Source organism: Cavia porcellus, unplaced genomic scaffold (assembly GCF_034190915.1).
Source record: "Cavia porcellus strain 051 isolate PalLab524CR breed Dunkin Hartley unplaced genomic scaffold, mCavPor4.1 scaffold_17, whole genome shotgun sequence".
NCBI classification, from domain to species: Eukaryota; Metazoa; Chordata; class Mammalia; order Rodentia; family Caviidae; genus Cavia; species Cavia porcellus.
In genome coordinates this window covers 27,926,213-27,942,860 of record NW_026947500.1, presented here as the reverse complement: position 1 = coordinate 27,942,860, position 16,648 = coordinate 27,926,213, and the positions used below count along the sequence as shown (strand labels likewise).

Here is a 16,648-nt window from a genome sequence, read left to right as displayed (position 1 = left end):
AGTAGGCATTCTACGCGAGCTGGTTCGACCCTGTTTCTACCCCTGAGTTCGGTGGGTCTTTTTTCTGGCGTAAAGCTAGAGTGTTAGGAGTTACGGCATTTACCTTGGTGTGTGAGGAGCTGGCGTCTTTGCGAGGCACTGTGCATTCCTGCTGTGTGGACGGCTGGGACGGGATTGGGATGGCTTTGGTTTCTCAACTTGCAGAGTCCCAGTAAATCACCTGTGTTGCCATGTGCGGTGGCGCGCCCCTGTAATCCCAGCGCTCAGGGGCAGAAGGATGGCTGCCTGTTCGAAGCCAGCGTGAGTACATAGTGAATCCACGGCCAGCCTGAGCTATGTAGCGAGACTTTGGCTCAGTAACAAAACAACTACACATGTTAATAATAAATATTATATGTCAATATTTACAAACATGTAGGAAGTACATTCTGTAGTGTTGAGTTTGTGTTTCTCTATAACTGAAAAATGAATGTAAGAACAAAGGAGGTTATAAGTAGGAAAAGTTTATTGAGGTAAAGCACCTGAAAGATTAGAAAGGGGGTGTAAACGAAAAATTCTGATGCATTGCAAGGTTAAAGGACAGTTTCCATTGATCAACCAAGGAAGTCAAGGGATGGGCAGATTTGGGGGAGAAGCAAGGGTTTGAGACCTGAGATGCCAGGTAGACATTTTTCTGGGGATATTGAGCATGGGAAGCACAGGAGGAGGGGCTGAGCATCCTTCAACCTTATGGTGACTTTCAATGAGGTATTAGGCAGGGTGTGGTGGTACGAACCTGCAATCCCAGAACTGGTAGGCTGAGGCAGGAGCATCACTGTGAGTTCAAGCTCGGCCTGGGCTACATAGTGAGTTCTGAACTATACAGTGAGACCCTGACTTTTTTTTTTAAAAGGGGAGGGGAACATAGGAGGCAGTTGAGATTCTTCTTTTTTTTTTTTTTTTTCCTTTTGACCCATCAACGTCTAACTGCTCCAGCATCAGTTGTGGAAAAGCTGTCTTTTTTCCATTGGTTTTACATTGTCTTGGTTGCTTTCATTGTCACTGGGACACCTGTAACTTAAAGGACGAACAGCTCACGGTTATTAGAAGTCCATATTCGGTAGGCTCGAATGTAAAAATGGTATGGTGGAAGGGCCATAGAGGGAAACTGCTCATCTCATGGTGGCCAGGAAGCAGATCCTAGAGGGATACACCCTTCCAAGTCACAGCAACAATGACCTGTCGCCTCCAGACAGACCCTACCACCCAAATGGCCAGTTAGCTCTGAACCCATTGATAGACCAATCTCCTGATGAACACAGTGCTTCCGTTATCCAATTGCCTTCCAGTCACAGGTGACTTTAGGGGGACCTTTCAGATCCAAACTGTAATGTGCATCTTTGTCAAAAATCCATTGGTAGATTTGTTTTATTTCCAGTGTTTCTAGTGTGTTCTACTGATCTGAGCTTCTGTCCCTCTGCTAATTCCGCCTTTCCTCGCTTTGTCTGGAGAGGCCAGTTCCTTTCATATTCTAGCCCCAGTTGCCTTCAGGTCTGTTCTGCAGCAGGAAAAAATGGAATTCCAGAAACACAGAAGCCAGGAGATGCAAGGCCTGGCCCAGGTTTTACTGTCTCCAATGAGGGTTGTCCGCAGAATGAGCTCAGGATTGGAGAAGTCGTTATTTTTCAACAAATGTCTTAAATCTAGGTCTATGTGAAAATATGCTTGAGTTTTAAACATTAAATACTGCAAAATGAATGGACATCCAGGTGTGGTGGTGCATGTCTGTCATCCCATCTGCTCAGGAGGCTGAGACAGGAGGATCCTCAGCACTTAAAAGAAAAATGGCTAATGTACAGCTGGGGCGTAAGCCTCTCTGACCTGACTTCAGTTCTAGCTCAAAGGCAGTTTGTTGATGGCTTCATCTCCTCATGAGCCCCAAAACCCACAGAAGTGACGCAACCAGTGTCTTTGTGCATTTTCTGGGTTCCTGGTGCCGCTGAGTGGTCCTCAAGTGACCTTTTGGGGAGCACAGGGTTCTAACAGGGCTTGCAGAGACAGTGTGCCTTCAGGCACCCCTGGGAACCATCTGAGGCATCAGGGCATCTCCATGGGTGGAGATTGGGGAGTGGCTATAGTCTTGTGTGGGCTGAGGACTGTGTAAGATGACCCCCAGGCCCTATCCCTGCCGTACTGTTGTGGCTCTGCAGCTGCCAAGGAAGCCTGGAGCCCATCTGCTCCTTTAGGGTCCCACCTCACCTCCTGAAGCCCATAGGAGGCAGTCTGTACTTGCTGCTGTCTCAGCAGAGGTCCTCTCCTGTCTTCCTCTTCATCCTTGATGTCCTTGAGGCCTGGGTCCCCTGGGATACCAGCAGTGAGTGGCCTGTGGTCTTGCTGTGGAGCCAGGGTATCAGGTCTTCTTGACTGGGCCTTGCAGGCCAAAACCTGTGACAGCTTGCGGGACTCTTCCCAGACATGGGGACAAACCTCCATCCTGTTTCTTCTAGAAGATTCTCCCTGAGACGATGCATTGTCTACCGTGTGGTGTAACTTACTTCCTTCCTTTCAGAAAGGAATGTTTATTAACATTCTAAGTTTTTGACTACATATTCTGTGGCATACAATAATTTATTGTAGTAATCTCTTCAGGTGCTACAAGCAATTTATTACTATTATTTGTGGCTTTGGATTTTTCTGCAATGAATGTATTTGTTGTTGTTGTTGTTACCAGGAATTGAACACAGGACCTTGGGCTTGCCAGGGAGGTGCTTGTGCCACTGAGCTATGTCTCCGGTGAATGCAAGTATTTTTTTGTGCAAACAAATAGTACATTTTATGTAACTAGTCCCTTTTATAGTCTGATTATCCACACTATTTATTTTCTTCCAGATCTCCAAATAGAGGCCTTAAAAATTATTTTAAGTAATTGTCAAAATATTTTCCAGGGGTAGATATAATACATTGAGCCCCAAATATATAAAAAACACTCATGAATATATAAAATGGCTTATCAGTAATTCAGACTGAGCAGCCAGCATGTTCCACTTAGATTTCTATTAGCAAAAACAATACAGCAGTGCTCGAGCACTGCTCTGTTCTTCCCACAGCATCTTTCTCCGTGGAGGCGTCTGGGGTCACCAATGTCACCGTGCATCTGCAGGTTTGAGCTGATCCTCTCACACAGGGAGTCCGAGCTCAGGAAGAAAGCATCACATGCTACCTTCTTCTTTCTCATTGAAGTATTTTTTTCACTCTCCCTGTGGGCTTTATTTCTCCCTTCAGATCCTTCCTGGATCCTAGGGACCCACTTCCCTCCTTCTCTGTCTTCTTCCTGTTGCTACATTCCAGTGTCTGGACACCAAATCTGGAAGTGGCTCTGCTCTGTGTTCACAGTCTGCCATCTTCCTGGAAATCTGTGGTTTGTTTCTTGAATCTCTCTGTGCACTGAGGTGGGGCAGGCCAGGGGGAGTCCTCCCTTTTAGGTTTGTAGAGAGGGGTTTGTCCCTGGTGAGCAGTGTGCCAGTCACTGTGCCAAGGAGCTTCGCAAAGAGCTTATCTCCCAGATGGAGGCCTCAAATCCTCCCCACAATGGTGTTTGGGATATTTGTGTTCCCCAGTGCGGGAAGAGGCTCTGGCTGATGCACATGCAGAGCTGTTAGCTATAGTCAGTTAAAAGCAAGCAGCTAAGAGCAGGCAAAATGTACTCTAGAGGGCTTATTCCCAAGCGAAGGGACTGGTGATTTAAGTTTTCTGCAGTTTTCAACCACCAGCAGAGTGAAGAGACAACCCACAACGTGGGAGAAAATGTTTGCCAGCTGTTCCTCAGACAAAGGATTACTATTGAGAACACATAAAGAATGAAAAAAAAAATCAGTCCTCCCAGATTTAAAGACCCAGTCCAAAAATGGGCATCTGAGATGAACACACACTTCTTAGATGAAGAAATACAAACAGCAAATAAATATGTGAAAAAATGTTCAACCGCACTGGTCATTCGAGAGATGCAAATTAAAACAACACTCAGATTGCACCTCATCTCAGAAAGTAGGGCTTTTATCAGGAAACTTAACAATAACAAACCTGGAAGGGCTGTGGGTATGGTGGTCCGCTTCCCGAGGTATGAAGGAGCCAGAGGAAATAATTGGGAAAGAAAAAAATTATTTATTTTATTATTATTATTATTATTTTTTGTCTTTTTTCTTTTTATCGGTACCAGGGATTGAACTCATGACTGCCTGCTTGCAAGGCAGGCACTTATGCTGCTGAGCTAAATCCCCAGCCCTGAAGAAAATTGTTTATTAAAGCACAACCCTGGCAACGCAGCCTCCAGTAGCCAATATGGAAGACTGTGCGTCTAACAGCGAAAGGGCAGGGTTTTTATCCTGTAAAACCGCAAACAGCTGCTGGTCTCACAATGCAAGGGGGGTGGGGGTTCACGGCGCACTACAGAATAGGAACACAGCAGTTACATTTCTTGGGAAGAGCAAGGTTCAGGTAGGCTAACAAGGAAGTTTAGATTAGGTAAACATCCTCTGGGGAAGGCACATCCTGCAAACAAGCAAGTTTAGATTAGGACTTGACATCCTGTTCTGCTCTTAGAGTTACCTTTGATCTTTCTCTTGCCTCTGAGGAGACTTAGGAGGGTTTTTAAAAAATATACCTATATAGGTTACAACAGTGGGAAAAATGGAACCTTTTGCAGAGCTGGTGGGAATGCAGACTGGTGCAATCACTGTGAAAATCAAAGTGGAGACTCCCCAGGAAACTAGGACTAGAGGGCCCATTTGACCCAGCTATTCCCCTTCTAGATACCTTCCCAAAAGAATTAAAAATATCATTCCACAATGATTTATGTGCACCCGTGTTTGTAGCAGCACAATTTGTAATAGCCAGATCTTGAAAACAACCTAAATGCCCATTGAGGAATGGATAAAAAAGAGGTGGTATTTCTATACAACAGAGCACTGCTCAGCCACGAAGAAGGATAAACTGGAGACTTATACAGCTAAATGGATGCATTTGAGACCATCCTTGTTAATGAAATAAATATGACACACAAGTGTAAACACATATTGTCTCATTAGTGTGAGAAGCTGAAAGAAATGATATATGTATATGTCTATAAAAATAGTTAAGATAGTTATACTACTGATTTCTCTGAGTTCACCAAAGAGAGATTTGAGATGGTAATGTTTGGAAAATTGAAGGCAGATCTCTTGTGCTCTGGGTGAATGATTTGGAGATGACAATGCACCATGTATGTACCATTGTTGCCCCCTGATTGATGTGTTTAGAAATTTTTAGTTTTTTTCTTCTTTCTTTTTCTTTTTCTCCTTGAAATAAAATGAATTTGGGAAAAAGAAGTTTTTCTTCAGTTTCCAGAGGAAGGGAAGGGGCTGAGCCCCGAGACAGCCATCAGTGGCTCCACCTGCCTTTATGAGGACTAGGGGAGTCACATTTACAGGGAAAGAAAAGTGGACAGTGGGGGGGCGCTGGGGTGGGGTGTGGTGGGTCCTGTATGTACACAGAGCTCCTGGCAGAGGGGCAAGTGAGTCATAGCACCAATCACCCGGCCCCAGTGCTCCCGCCCTGCCCGGCCCTGACCCGTGATTGCTTCTCTTCCTCCTTATTTTATTGTGGTAACATGTACACCCCGTAACTTCACTGACTGCACCACGTTTAAGTGCGCAGCTCAGCAGCACTGAATATAGTCACACTCTTGGGCAGGTGTCACCACCATCCGTTCTCATCTCTGGCCCCAATGAGCACTGACTCACTACCCGGCTCCCCGGACCCCACCCTGCTTCCTGTCTCTGTGGACCTGGTTCCTTCTCTAGGGCCCCATAGAAGGAGAATCCTACAGTGATTGTCCTTTGGTGTTTGGTCTATCTCAGTGGGCATAGTGTCCTCAAGGTGCATCCATGTTGTAGCATGTGACAAAATTTTACTTTTTAATGTACCTTGATTTAGTCTATCTTGTGTGTTTTATGTAAAATGATAACTCAGGGAACTGACAATGGTTAGGATTTTGGCGGCCCCATGTGATCTCCCAAGCAAGAGGTCATAAGTTCCATACCCAGTACCAAAAACAAAACAAAACAAAAACCCCAAACAAACCAATAATCATGATTGTAAATAGGCTCTTTTGTCTGTTAGTGGACTCAGTGATCTTGGAGCTTATACAAGAGCCAATCAAAATATAAGCTATTCCTCTTACAATTCAGCCTTAATGGCCCAAGCCATATCCAACAATTTAAAGGAGGCAAAAACTGAGATCAAATGTTTTGAATGTGGAGAAGTGGGACACCTTAGAAAAAGTTATACAGTGCAAGGACATAAACGGTGATGTCACCGCTCCTACCGCCTCTAAAACAAATGGAAACTGGGTGTGCTGACAATCCCAGCACTTGGGAGGCTGAGGCAGGAGAATCCTTTGAAAGTTTGAGACCAGCCTGGGCTACAAAGTGAGCCAAAGCTCAGCCGGAACTACATAGTGAGACCTTATCTCAAAAAGACCAAAAGCAACAACAACAAAAAAGCCCAAATCAGAGCACCCCTCTCCCCCACCAAAACCAAAAAACAAGTGGTTCCAGCCACTTTGTGTTCTCATTGTTCTAAAGGCTATGACTGGGCCAAGGATTGGTGTTCCAAATACCATGAAGATGGATCCCTTTTGCAGGCAAATGGGCCCTTCAAATAATGGAGGGGCAGTGTAGGACTTTAGGGTCTCTCCAACTGGCCCTGACCCAACTACATGACTGGAGAATAAAAAGATTCCTTCCTGTCCAAATATCCAATTTGTCAGGTTCACATTACACGAGATGGATTTCATAAAGATGCCCCTCTGCCATGGAATATATGTAGGGGCCAGTCAGGCAGTGTAATAGTTTATGTCAGTATCCCCCCACCCTAAGTCTCATGCAGTCATGGACTCGGCTGAATCTAGCCTTTGTGATTGGTTTGTTGTCTAGTGCTCGGATTGGTGGTGTGAGTACTGTGCCCGCCCAGGGGTGGAGCCAGCATACTGTGCGATGTCGGGAAGAAGGTGTGTCTCTCCTTTTGCCAGTTTGTGCTTGGTGTTTACCGCAGTCCTGCCGTGCCACCCTGCCTTACAGCCCCCTGAGTATGAACTGAAACCTCCAAGAACTGTAAGAAATAAACATTTCTTTCCCTAATTTTGGGTGTCAGGTATTTTGTCTCAGCAATGACAGAAAAATAACCAAGACAGGAAGATATGGAAAACTGGGAGCATATGAATTTATTTATTATTATTTTTTTATTTTTTTATTTTTTGTATTTTTACCGGTACCAGGGATCGAATTCACGACCACACGCTTGCAAGGCAGGCACTTATACCGCTGAGCTAAATCCCCAGCCCCATATATGAATTTATTGACTGGGGACCTTGGGGGAAGTTTTATGGGGAGAAAGGACAGTGGTACAGACTGGTATAAATAAAACTGGACTAACTTTGGTAATGTGACTAAAAAAATCTGTCTCTACTAAGGAAATAAATTGGGTAGAAAGTTTTAATACACCTTTCCCCCAGTTTTTGCAATATGGAAAACTTGGACCTGCCCAAGAAAATTTATGAAAATTGGCTCTTCCCTTTAGAGAAGGGTGCTTATGGACTGGTAATGACTTTCTAGTCAGGCTCTTAGCATTGTACTATAGGGCTGTTTGAACTTCCATGTGTATCTATAATCCATTTTTAAAATCTTTTTGAGGCAGGGTCTCACTGTGCAATTCAGGCTTGCCTTGAACTCACTTTGCAGCCCAGGATGGCCTTGAACTCACAGTGATCCTCCTGCATCAGCCTCCTGAGTGCTGGGATTACAGGCGTGAGCCACCATGCCTGGCCTACGCATGTGTTTTAATGTATGGGAATATACAATGGGATGCTAATCCTTTTACCTATCCAAAATGCACCTTGAGTCAGTGCATTCCCTTCAGATCTGTACAAAATAAGACTAGTGATCCTAGGGCATATGCCAGGAGGACGGGTTCCTATTAATTTAGCTGAACCATGACCTTAGACCCCTGCTGCTCATTTGTTGATCATTTCATCCACAGAGCAGAGTGTGCTGAGACAGATCACTGCTGGCATAGTGTCTTTGGTATTATTGATTTCAAGTGTAGCTGTTTCCGCTGCTGCCTTGGCCTGCTCCAGCAGCTCATTTCTTAGATAATTGGGCCTGCTGATGAGGCCTGGAATGTACAGTATTCTTTAGGTGCTAAGCTAATAAGTGCTTGAGCTTACTCCTCTCGGGATGGGAGATCGGACTGAAAGTGTACAGCTACTGCAAAGCCCCACGAGCCGCTATAACATTTTCCTTTTTTTTTTTTATTACTCCTTTACCTTATAATCGATTTAGCCATGTGTCAGGATATATTAAAAAGCAAATACAAGGGGCAAGGCACAAAAACGCAACTACGGATCTTGATGCCCTCTAAGTGTCCTGCTTCACATCCATGCCAACTATTATTATTTTTTTTTAAAAATAATGAGGTGTGTCTCATTGTGGTTTTGATTTGCATTTGCTTAGTAATTAGCGATGGTGAGCATCTTTGTGCTTTTTGAGCACTTGTATATCTTCTTTGGAGAATCGTTTATTCAAGTCCATTGCTTTTCTTTCTTCCCTTGAGACAGAGTCTTGGTATGTTCTCTGGGTGGCCTTGAATTTCTGGGATCGAGCGATCTTCCTGCCTCAGCCCTACCATGTGCTGAGATATGGGCGCACACCATCATGCCTGGTGCTTTGCCCATTTAAAAATCAGATTTCTTGGTGATTTGTAGAGTGTTTTACATATTGTGGATGTGATTCCTTTATATGTAATTTGTGAATATCTCTTCCTACTTGTGAGCTGTTTTTCACTCTGTTGACATCCTGTGATGCACAGAAATTTATAATTCTGATGAAGTCTGGTTTATGTATTTCTTAATTTTACTTAGCATCATATAAAAAAAAACCCCAAAACAGAAAGAAGCACAGAAGGGAGAGAGGAAGGAAGAAAACATCCTGTACTGGTTTCATAGAAGGAATTTTACTTTTTAAAAATTTCTTTTATGGTACTGAGGGTTGAAAACAGGAGCGCTCTACCACTATACACCATCCTTTTATTTTTTCTTTTGAGACTAAGTCTCACTAAGTTCCCTAAGCTGGACTCAAAATTGTGACCCTCCTGCTTCAGGCTCTCAGAGCACTGGGTTTACAGGCATGTGCCACCATACCTGGCTGTAAATTTACCTAATTGTGAAGACATTGATGGTCAGAATTCTTTTGTCCCCCCCCCCATCTTCTCAATGGTTCTTGTTTATTTTTTTCCTCTTCTCTTCTTTTTCTGTTTTGTTTGACCTTTCTCAGTGAACACTTTACTCAGATATCTGCAGTTGCTTGGCTCTCCTTGTAAGTCCTTAGTTTTTTAAAAGGAGCCTACTTCTGGAGGGGAAGGTGTGTGTGGTAGACAAAATAATGTCCCCAAAGATCCCCACGGTCTAAATCCAGGCCTGCAATGATCCCAGAATGGGTCCTCATCCTGGACCTGGGGTATGTTGGTTCGATGGCAAATGGGTCCCTAACGATATGAGGAAGATTGAGGACTTTGGGATGGGAGGTTAGCTTGGTTTGTCCCGGGAGATCCTAATAAAACAGTCCTCAAAACAGAACCAGGGAGCTGGCAAGTGTGAGAGACTGGGCTGGAATACGAAGGAGGAGCCACGGCCAAGTATGCCTTCCACAGCAGGCTCCTACCTGATCCTAGCCCACTGAGACCCGTGTCAGGCACCAACTACAGAACTCTAAGGCAAGAATTGCTGTTTTGAGGCGGAGTTTGTGATCTCTTAACCACTCAGGGCTGGCCTTTTCCATGCCTATCTGCAACTTCCTCGACTGCCAGCAGAGGGCGACAGCCACCAACAAGAAGGAAAAGGAACTCATTTCTTGGCAAGAAGTCAGGGTGATGGATGAAGAGGGACACAGAGGAGGGACAGACAGATACTTCCGAGCAGTCATGAAATTGTTTCAGGAACCTGGCTGCAGATCTGGTCACAGATACCTCTGATTTTGAAGGAAATTGTGTCTTAGGGTATCGTCAATTTTCAATGTTACACTTTAATAAAATACACAAGGAGAGAAAGGACCAGAGAAGGGGGGAATGAAGTAGGGAAAGGAAGAAGAGGAGGAATGGAACAGCAGAAGATAAATGATTTGGCAGAACGGAGGACATCCCCAGCCAGCCTTTCTTCTGTGGCTGTGTCCCTCCGAGCCCCTGGCAGGGACAGCACCTGCCACCCAGCTGACACCTGGCTAGGACATCCATGCTGGTCCCAAGGCAGAGCTTCAGCAGGAGCAAGCTGTGTCTGTGCCACTGGCAAAGGCTGTGTGGGACAGCAGTGTGTGGACGGCCTGCTGAGGGCACATCTGTGGCCAGAGGCACTGTGGTTTGCCTTCCGTGTACCTCTTTCTTCTCCCACTCCCGCACTGGCTAGCTCGATCCTGGACTGACCAGGCTCAAAGGCAGAAAAGCCAGTTGTCTGGTTATTTGCCATTTGTTTAGCCTCATCTCAAACATCCACGCAGACATCTACCTATCCACTGTGTACTCACCCATCCGCCTACTTATCCATCTATCCATCTCTCCATCCACCTATTTATCCACTATCATGGTTTATGTTGGTGGCCCCCAAGCCTCATGCCCTTGCATTGTGCATTTGTGCTTGGTTCATTGTTTAGCGCTTGGATTGGGGGTGTGAGTGCCACGCCCACATAGGGGTGGGGCCAGCATACAATGTAATGGCAGGAAGAAGGTGTGTCTCTCTCTCTCCTGCTGGTTTCTGGGCTTGCTGTTTGCAGCCACCATGAACTGCGGCCCCACCATGCCACCCTGCCTTGGAGCCAACTGAGTATGGACTGAAACCTACAGAAACTGTAAGAAATAAACCTTTCCTTTCCCAACTTTGGTCATCAGGTATTTTGTCTCAGCGACCAGTAAAAAATAATAAGACATCCATTCACTGATTTCACCCTCCCATCTCTCCCCCGCCCACCCATTCCACTCACCATCCATCCCTCACTCACTTGTTCACTTTCTGGTGCTTGCTTTTGTGCCTGGCCCTGGCCAGGTGCTCCTTCCTGGTTCTGGCAGATGTCAGCATTTCTTTTACTATAGCTCATGTGAAACATGGCGATATGAGACAGTGTTCTCTCAAGTGTGGTCACCCCACAACCCCATGGTGTGGAGTCACCTTAGGAGGCATATGAGTGACTCCCGGAGACTGTAGGAGAATGTGTGTGGGGGAGAAGAGGGGTGCGGTGCCTGGGCCAGAGTCCTTAGTCCCGCCTTCGATGGGGACAGCCTGACCCAGGCACATGCTTTGGACAATCTGGTCCAGGGAGTCTCGCAGCTCATCCTAGACTGAGGACAGGGACCTGGGTCTCTAGCAAGGCCAGTGATTCCAGAAGCCTCAGTGATGCCAGAAAGTAGGTACAATTGGGAGGTGGGGAGGAGCCAGGTGGCACATGCACCAGCTAGACAGCAGCCCTGTACTCATATCGGATGTGACATTGTAACATGATGCCAAATGGACATCAGATGGTGACCTGCCAGGAGAACATGCAGATCTGGATTTTAAATGTACATTTCCCTGTGATGTGAGTGCCTGCAGGCCTCCAGAGCCCATTTCACCCTGCTCCCAGGAATGAGCAGTAGAAAACATCCTGCTCTAGGCACCTAGGGATCTGGATCCATGGGATGGTGTGTAGCCAGCTTGTCAAGTGTCCACAGCACAGCCAGGCCCTCTCTGAGCCTCCTTGTGCCCATCTAAAATAGTGGCACTGGCTGTGTGGGGTTTGCCACTGCCAAGTCTCAGGTCTTTTTGACACTACTGGCTTCTCTCCACCCACCACCGACATCTTCATTCAAGCCCTGCCATCACTCACCTGAGTTTCTGCAGCACCCTTTCTGGCTTCCCATCCCACTGAATTTTCACCCCATGGCTTCTGGTGACCCTGGGAGACCCTGAAGTATCAGTCAGATCCCATTCTTCCCTAGTCCAGCCATGACCACCGCATTCAGCTTTCGTGTAGACCAGGAGCCTTGCCCTAGTTGGCTCTGTTCACCTCCTCCCCATCCCTGTTTCTGCCCCATCCTGCACCCTGATGCCCTAGGGCCTCTGTGGGAGGGCTGTGTCCCAGGCTGCCTTCATGTGAGGAGCCTGGGCCCTCATCCACCAAAGGGTACAGGGGGTCCATGGAGAGGGGAGGGATTCCTGTGATACCGCTCCAGGGCATGTCCTCCATGGGCAGCCCTCAGGATGGAGAAAGTGGTCCTAGAAAGGTATCCTTGAAGTTCACAATGGGTTGAGGCTGTCTAGCCACAAGGAGCATCAGCACTAGGGGGCGCTCGAGGCTACTGCTACTAATCTGTTGGGCTGTGGGCCCAGGGGTTGGACTGGGGAGTTACAGAAGACTCTGCTAAGAAAAGGTGACCCTAATCTCTTGTCCTAACACATATATAGGGTCACATGACATTAATTTACACACACATCCTTGTGTATTCATACATGTGCACACACAGCAGAGGTGAATGTATGTGAACCCACTTGCACTATGCACACAAATCATGCAAACACATGAACGTACACACAGAATCACACACTCATAGATGCATAAGGATACGCACAAGCACATATAAACAAGGGCAAGTGTGTGGTATACATAAACACACGCAAACACATGCATATAAGCAAAGGCAAACATATACGCATATGCAGTGCATAAAGCACCTGCAAGTATGCACATAGGTGTGCGTGTGCAAACATGCAGGCATGTACGTGTGCACACAGACAATAACAACATAGCACACACACAGAGAGATGGAATCCCAGGAACACCTAGAACAACTCATGTGTCCGGCACCAAAGGAACCGAGGACTTGAGATCAGTCATTCCCAAACCTGCAGCAACAACCACAGACTTACAGGATCTTCAGGGACAGCCTCTCTGCCTCTCGAATTTCCTGGGGCAAAAGTCAAGAAGACTGCAGTGAACTGAGGAGAACATTGTGTATTCAAATTTATTTAAATGAACGTTCAGCCACAGTCTCTGTGAATTTGTGTACATTCAGTTTTTTAAAAAATGGTTTCCATAAAAGGATTTTTGGGTAATCATCTAACTTTTAATACAATATTTATATACAAAAACCTCATCTGAAACTACTGACTGTACAAGAGAAAATAGAAGCATCAGATTGCATGATTTTAGCAAATAATGGAAATCTATGACACCCATAGGCTTTGATCACAGTTGGCCGATTACAGGAATGTCAACATTATATCCACGACAAGGTCAAGGCAAATACACCTAAGGTTTTTCTCCTTGGCTTCAGTGAAGCGTCTTTTGATGTTTCTCTTAGTGCCTGAGAAATTTCTGAGGATTGGTTAGTATAACTGCTGCAATTTAGATCGCTTGTATTATTTGTGAGATTTGTTCTTATAAGCTTGTAAAATGGTAATTGTCCAACAGTGACATTCCTATGAGTAAAAATATAGAGAAGTGTTATCAAAATAGAAGACTTTATTAATAAAAATCTTTGGTAGTAACAGTATTTTAATTTCCTCTCACTGATATTTGGTTAACTAATAAACTTCCACCTCAAGCTACAGGAAAAAAAAGTCCTCAAATCCACCTCATCACGGACTTACAAAAAAAACAACAAACCAATAAATATTCTAAGGCTTTGAATAAACCGTGGAAGCCTCAGGACTTGATGAGACCCTTAGACCTTCCTTAGAAATGCCTTCCAGGTAGCTGCCCGTGACTGTTCCCTGTCACCCTGCTTTTATTCCACAGGACCTTGGATGATATCTTCCAAGGTCAGCGCAGTATGATGGGCGCCTGTGTGGCTGGGACACAAGTGCACCAGTCACTGCTAAGTAGGGACGACTGCACCCCTTCATTCTCCCAGACTACACCAGAGACTCCCCTGCCTTCCATGTGGACAGGGCTGGGCACCTCTCTTCTGCCCAGAAGGGCTCGGGTTCTGAACTCTCAGGAGAAGACATTTAAAGTCCCCTAGCATTTCTGACCCAGAGGCAGGCACAGCCTTTCAGAGCCAGGTCCCACACTGCCTACCCCTTCTTAGTTTCTGGGTTTCCTGAAACATCTCACCAGCTTCTGCCCAGTGCCTCTGAGCACCATTTTGCATCTGCCTGCACGCATCTGTTAGACGGCAGAGGATGTCTGGGCCACCGCCCTCTTCCCGCTGCAAAGGAGACTGGAGGTTGTCATTTACTGCTCCGCAAAGCACCAGCCTTCACCATGCGTATCATCCCGTTGCCACCCATCATTTTGATTCACCTTGAATACTAAAGATAAAAAAGTTCCCTGCATAATGGTTTTGTGCAAAAACAAGGAAAAAATACAGAAAAAAAAAAAAGAGAGAAAAACAATGTCCTATCAGAAAATGGTCCTCCACGTTTGTAGAAAACACAGGAGCCACCAGGCCCTGGTGGGGGTTAGTGCGCCTGCCCCAAGAGGGTGGCTGTGGGTGGGAAGCCCGCTGGCCTGCCCAGCAAGCCGTTGCAGCTACAGTGCGTCCCCGTGGTATGCGTGGCTCAGGGCTGGGCCGCTGCTGCCACAGCTGTCCGAGCAGGCTTTGGGGGTGTGATTGTTGCATGGCTCCTCTCGTGCATGCTCCTTCTCCATCCACGTGTCCAGCAGCTGCTGCTTGCCCTGCTCCTCCCTCATGAACAGCTCCACCATGAGCACCTTCTCCTTGTGGATCTGCTGGCTGATGTCTTTGGGGATGTCGGGGATAACCCAATCCACGAAGTCACTCATGAACATGACGAGGTTCTGCAAGGAGAGTCAGGGTGCGAGGTGGGAGGGATCCACCCAGGAGGGGCTCCAGATCTTCCGCCCCTGGCACCTGGAGAGTGTGCACCTGTGTCACCTGTGCACCTGCTCTCACCATATGTCGCTCCCAGCCCTGTACACACACTCTGACCTCTCTGGGTCTTGGATTTCTAGAAGGTAATAAATGAACCAGCAGGGATAAATGCTGACTTTCTTGAATGAATTCGAATTTAGTAAATAGGAGGGAAATCCTCTGAATAATTCTGAGCTTCTGCACTGGGAGGCTTGAGAAGTGATTCAATGGGTCACGTGCTCTCAAATACACAAGGAGGACTGAGGGTTTCAGGAAAATAGTTAACAGAGCTACAGCACCCAACTGGATGGAGTGTCACTGGTGCCTCCTGACTCACTGGGCCCTCCTACAACTTGTACAGTCCACGGGCGCTCTGTGGACATTGACTGCCTTGGTGGGGTGTTTCATGGTGGGGTAGACTGCAACATAGAGCCCCACAGCACGTTGTTGGCTAACCTCCTGTCCAGGGAATGTTTGTTAGAACCTCCAGCTGAGTAACATCTATTGGGATGATACTGGTGGCCCTGGAGTCATCCCTCCTTTGTTCGGTGCTCCCAGCTCTCCGGAGGGCTGGCACGGGTTGCTGAATCCCTAGGGAGCTCACATTCCCGCTGTCCCCTCCCTGTCTCAGTAGCCAGTGACCAGCAAACCTAGACAGACAAAGGCACGCCTCGGGTGCTGGTAGTGCCAGGCTGGGTGACTCCTGGTCTGTTGCTCCCTGGGGCTCAGCAGAAGCAGTCTCCACCAGACTCTTCCTAGCTGACCCCTCTCCAGGGGACTTTGCTCCATAACTCAGATGTGTAAGGAGCTCCAGCCCAGGTCTCCAGCTGGGCACCTTTGCTGCAACAGGCCAACCACTGTGCTCTAGAGTGGACCTGCTGAAGCTCCAGCTGGGGAGAACCCACCCCTGGCTTCTGGCTTCTGCCTTCCTGGTGTGGGCTCCCTTGATGCAGTGCCATGGCCTCAGGAGACCTCTCTTGCACTGTGGCCTCTGTTTGGTGTACCTGCTACTGTCTGACCTGGGGTCTTGCTCACTGGAGGATGCTGGTCTCAATAAACTGGCCCCAACCACCTTCCCAGAGATAGCCAGATGGGGCCAGGTCCACTGAATGCTGGTGGGGGCTGGAGTCATCTGGAGCCTACTACCCCCATCTGAAGCACCGAGATTTCCATCTATAGAGAGAGGGAGACCAAGCTGGGCTGATGGGGAACGAGGGAGCTGTCAGTGTGTGTGGTCTTCACTGAAAGACATGGAGCAGGGGAGATGCTGCTGTGTCCCTGATTTGGTCTCCCTCCCTCCCTTTCCTTTCCTTCTTCCCATGAGGTTCTCTAGGGCCTGTCACAACTCAGGGCCTGGGCTGCCCCAGCATCCCCCTGGGCGTCAGGGAACTCAGCCCCAGGTCTCTTTGGAGTCTCCAAGCCCCAGATGCCAGCGGCCCCTGACAGTGGGCACAGAGTGCTTCCTAATCTCAATCCCCAAACCTCCAGGAAACAAAGACAGCACTCCACCAAAACATACCTGGAAGACAATGACAAATGCCAGGCGAGCTGCCAGGACAGCCCAGAAGTCCTTGGAGATGTCGTATTTATGCTCGGACCACGGGGGCTCACGGTAATCTTTGTACCTGCAGAAGAAGTACGAGAGGGTGGGATGTAAGAGGGACGCAGCTGAGGTGGGTGATGGGTGGCTGCAGAGACACAGATGCCTGGCCCAGCGCTGTGGCCTGCCCTGGGGTCTGTC

At 47.2% G+C, this 16,648-nt stretch overlaps 1 protein-coding gene and 1 long non-coding RNA gene across 12 annotated transcripts in view; one reads left to right on the top strand and one right to left on the bottom strand.

Annotated features, from left to right (window-relative positions):
• The first annotated feature begins 2 nt into the window (after positions 1–2).
• Positions 3–10,934, top strand: LOC134470914 (uncharacterized). The gene is made up of 2 exons (XR_010040127.1): positions 3–300; positions 6,951–10,934. It is a non-coding gene; the product is annotated as an uncharacterized LOC134470914 (long non-coding RNA).
• A 2,101-nt stretch (positions 10,935–13,035) lies between these two features.
• Ano1 (anoctamin 1) overlaps positions 13,036–16,648 on the bottom strand; it is a 164,961-nt gene continuing 161,348 nt past the window's right edge. For all 11 annotated transcript variants that reach the window (XM_063227673.1, XM_063227672.1, XM_063227670.1 and 8 more), the window contains 2 exons: positions 16,427–16,532; positions 13,036–14,834 (listed from right to left, as the gene is read on the bottom strand). In XM_063227673.1, coding sequence (XP_063083743.1) covers positions 14,565–14,834; positions 16,427–16,532 — 376 coding nt within the window. In that variant the 3' untranslated portion in view covers positions 13,036–14,564. The remainder of the gene's footprint in view (positions 14,835–16,426; positions 16,533–16,648) is intronic.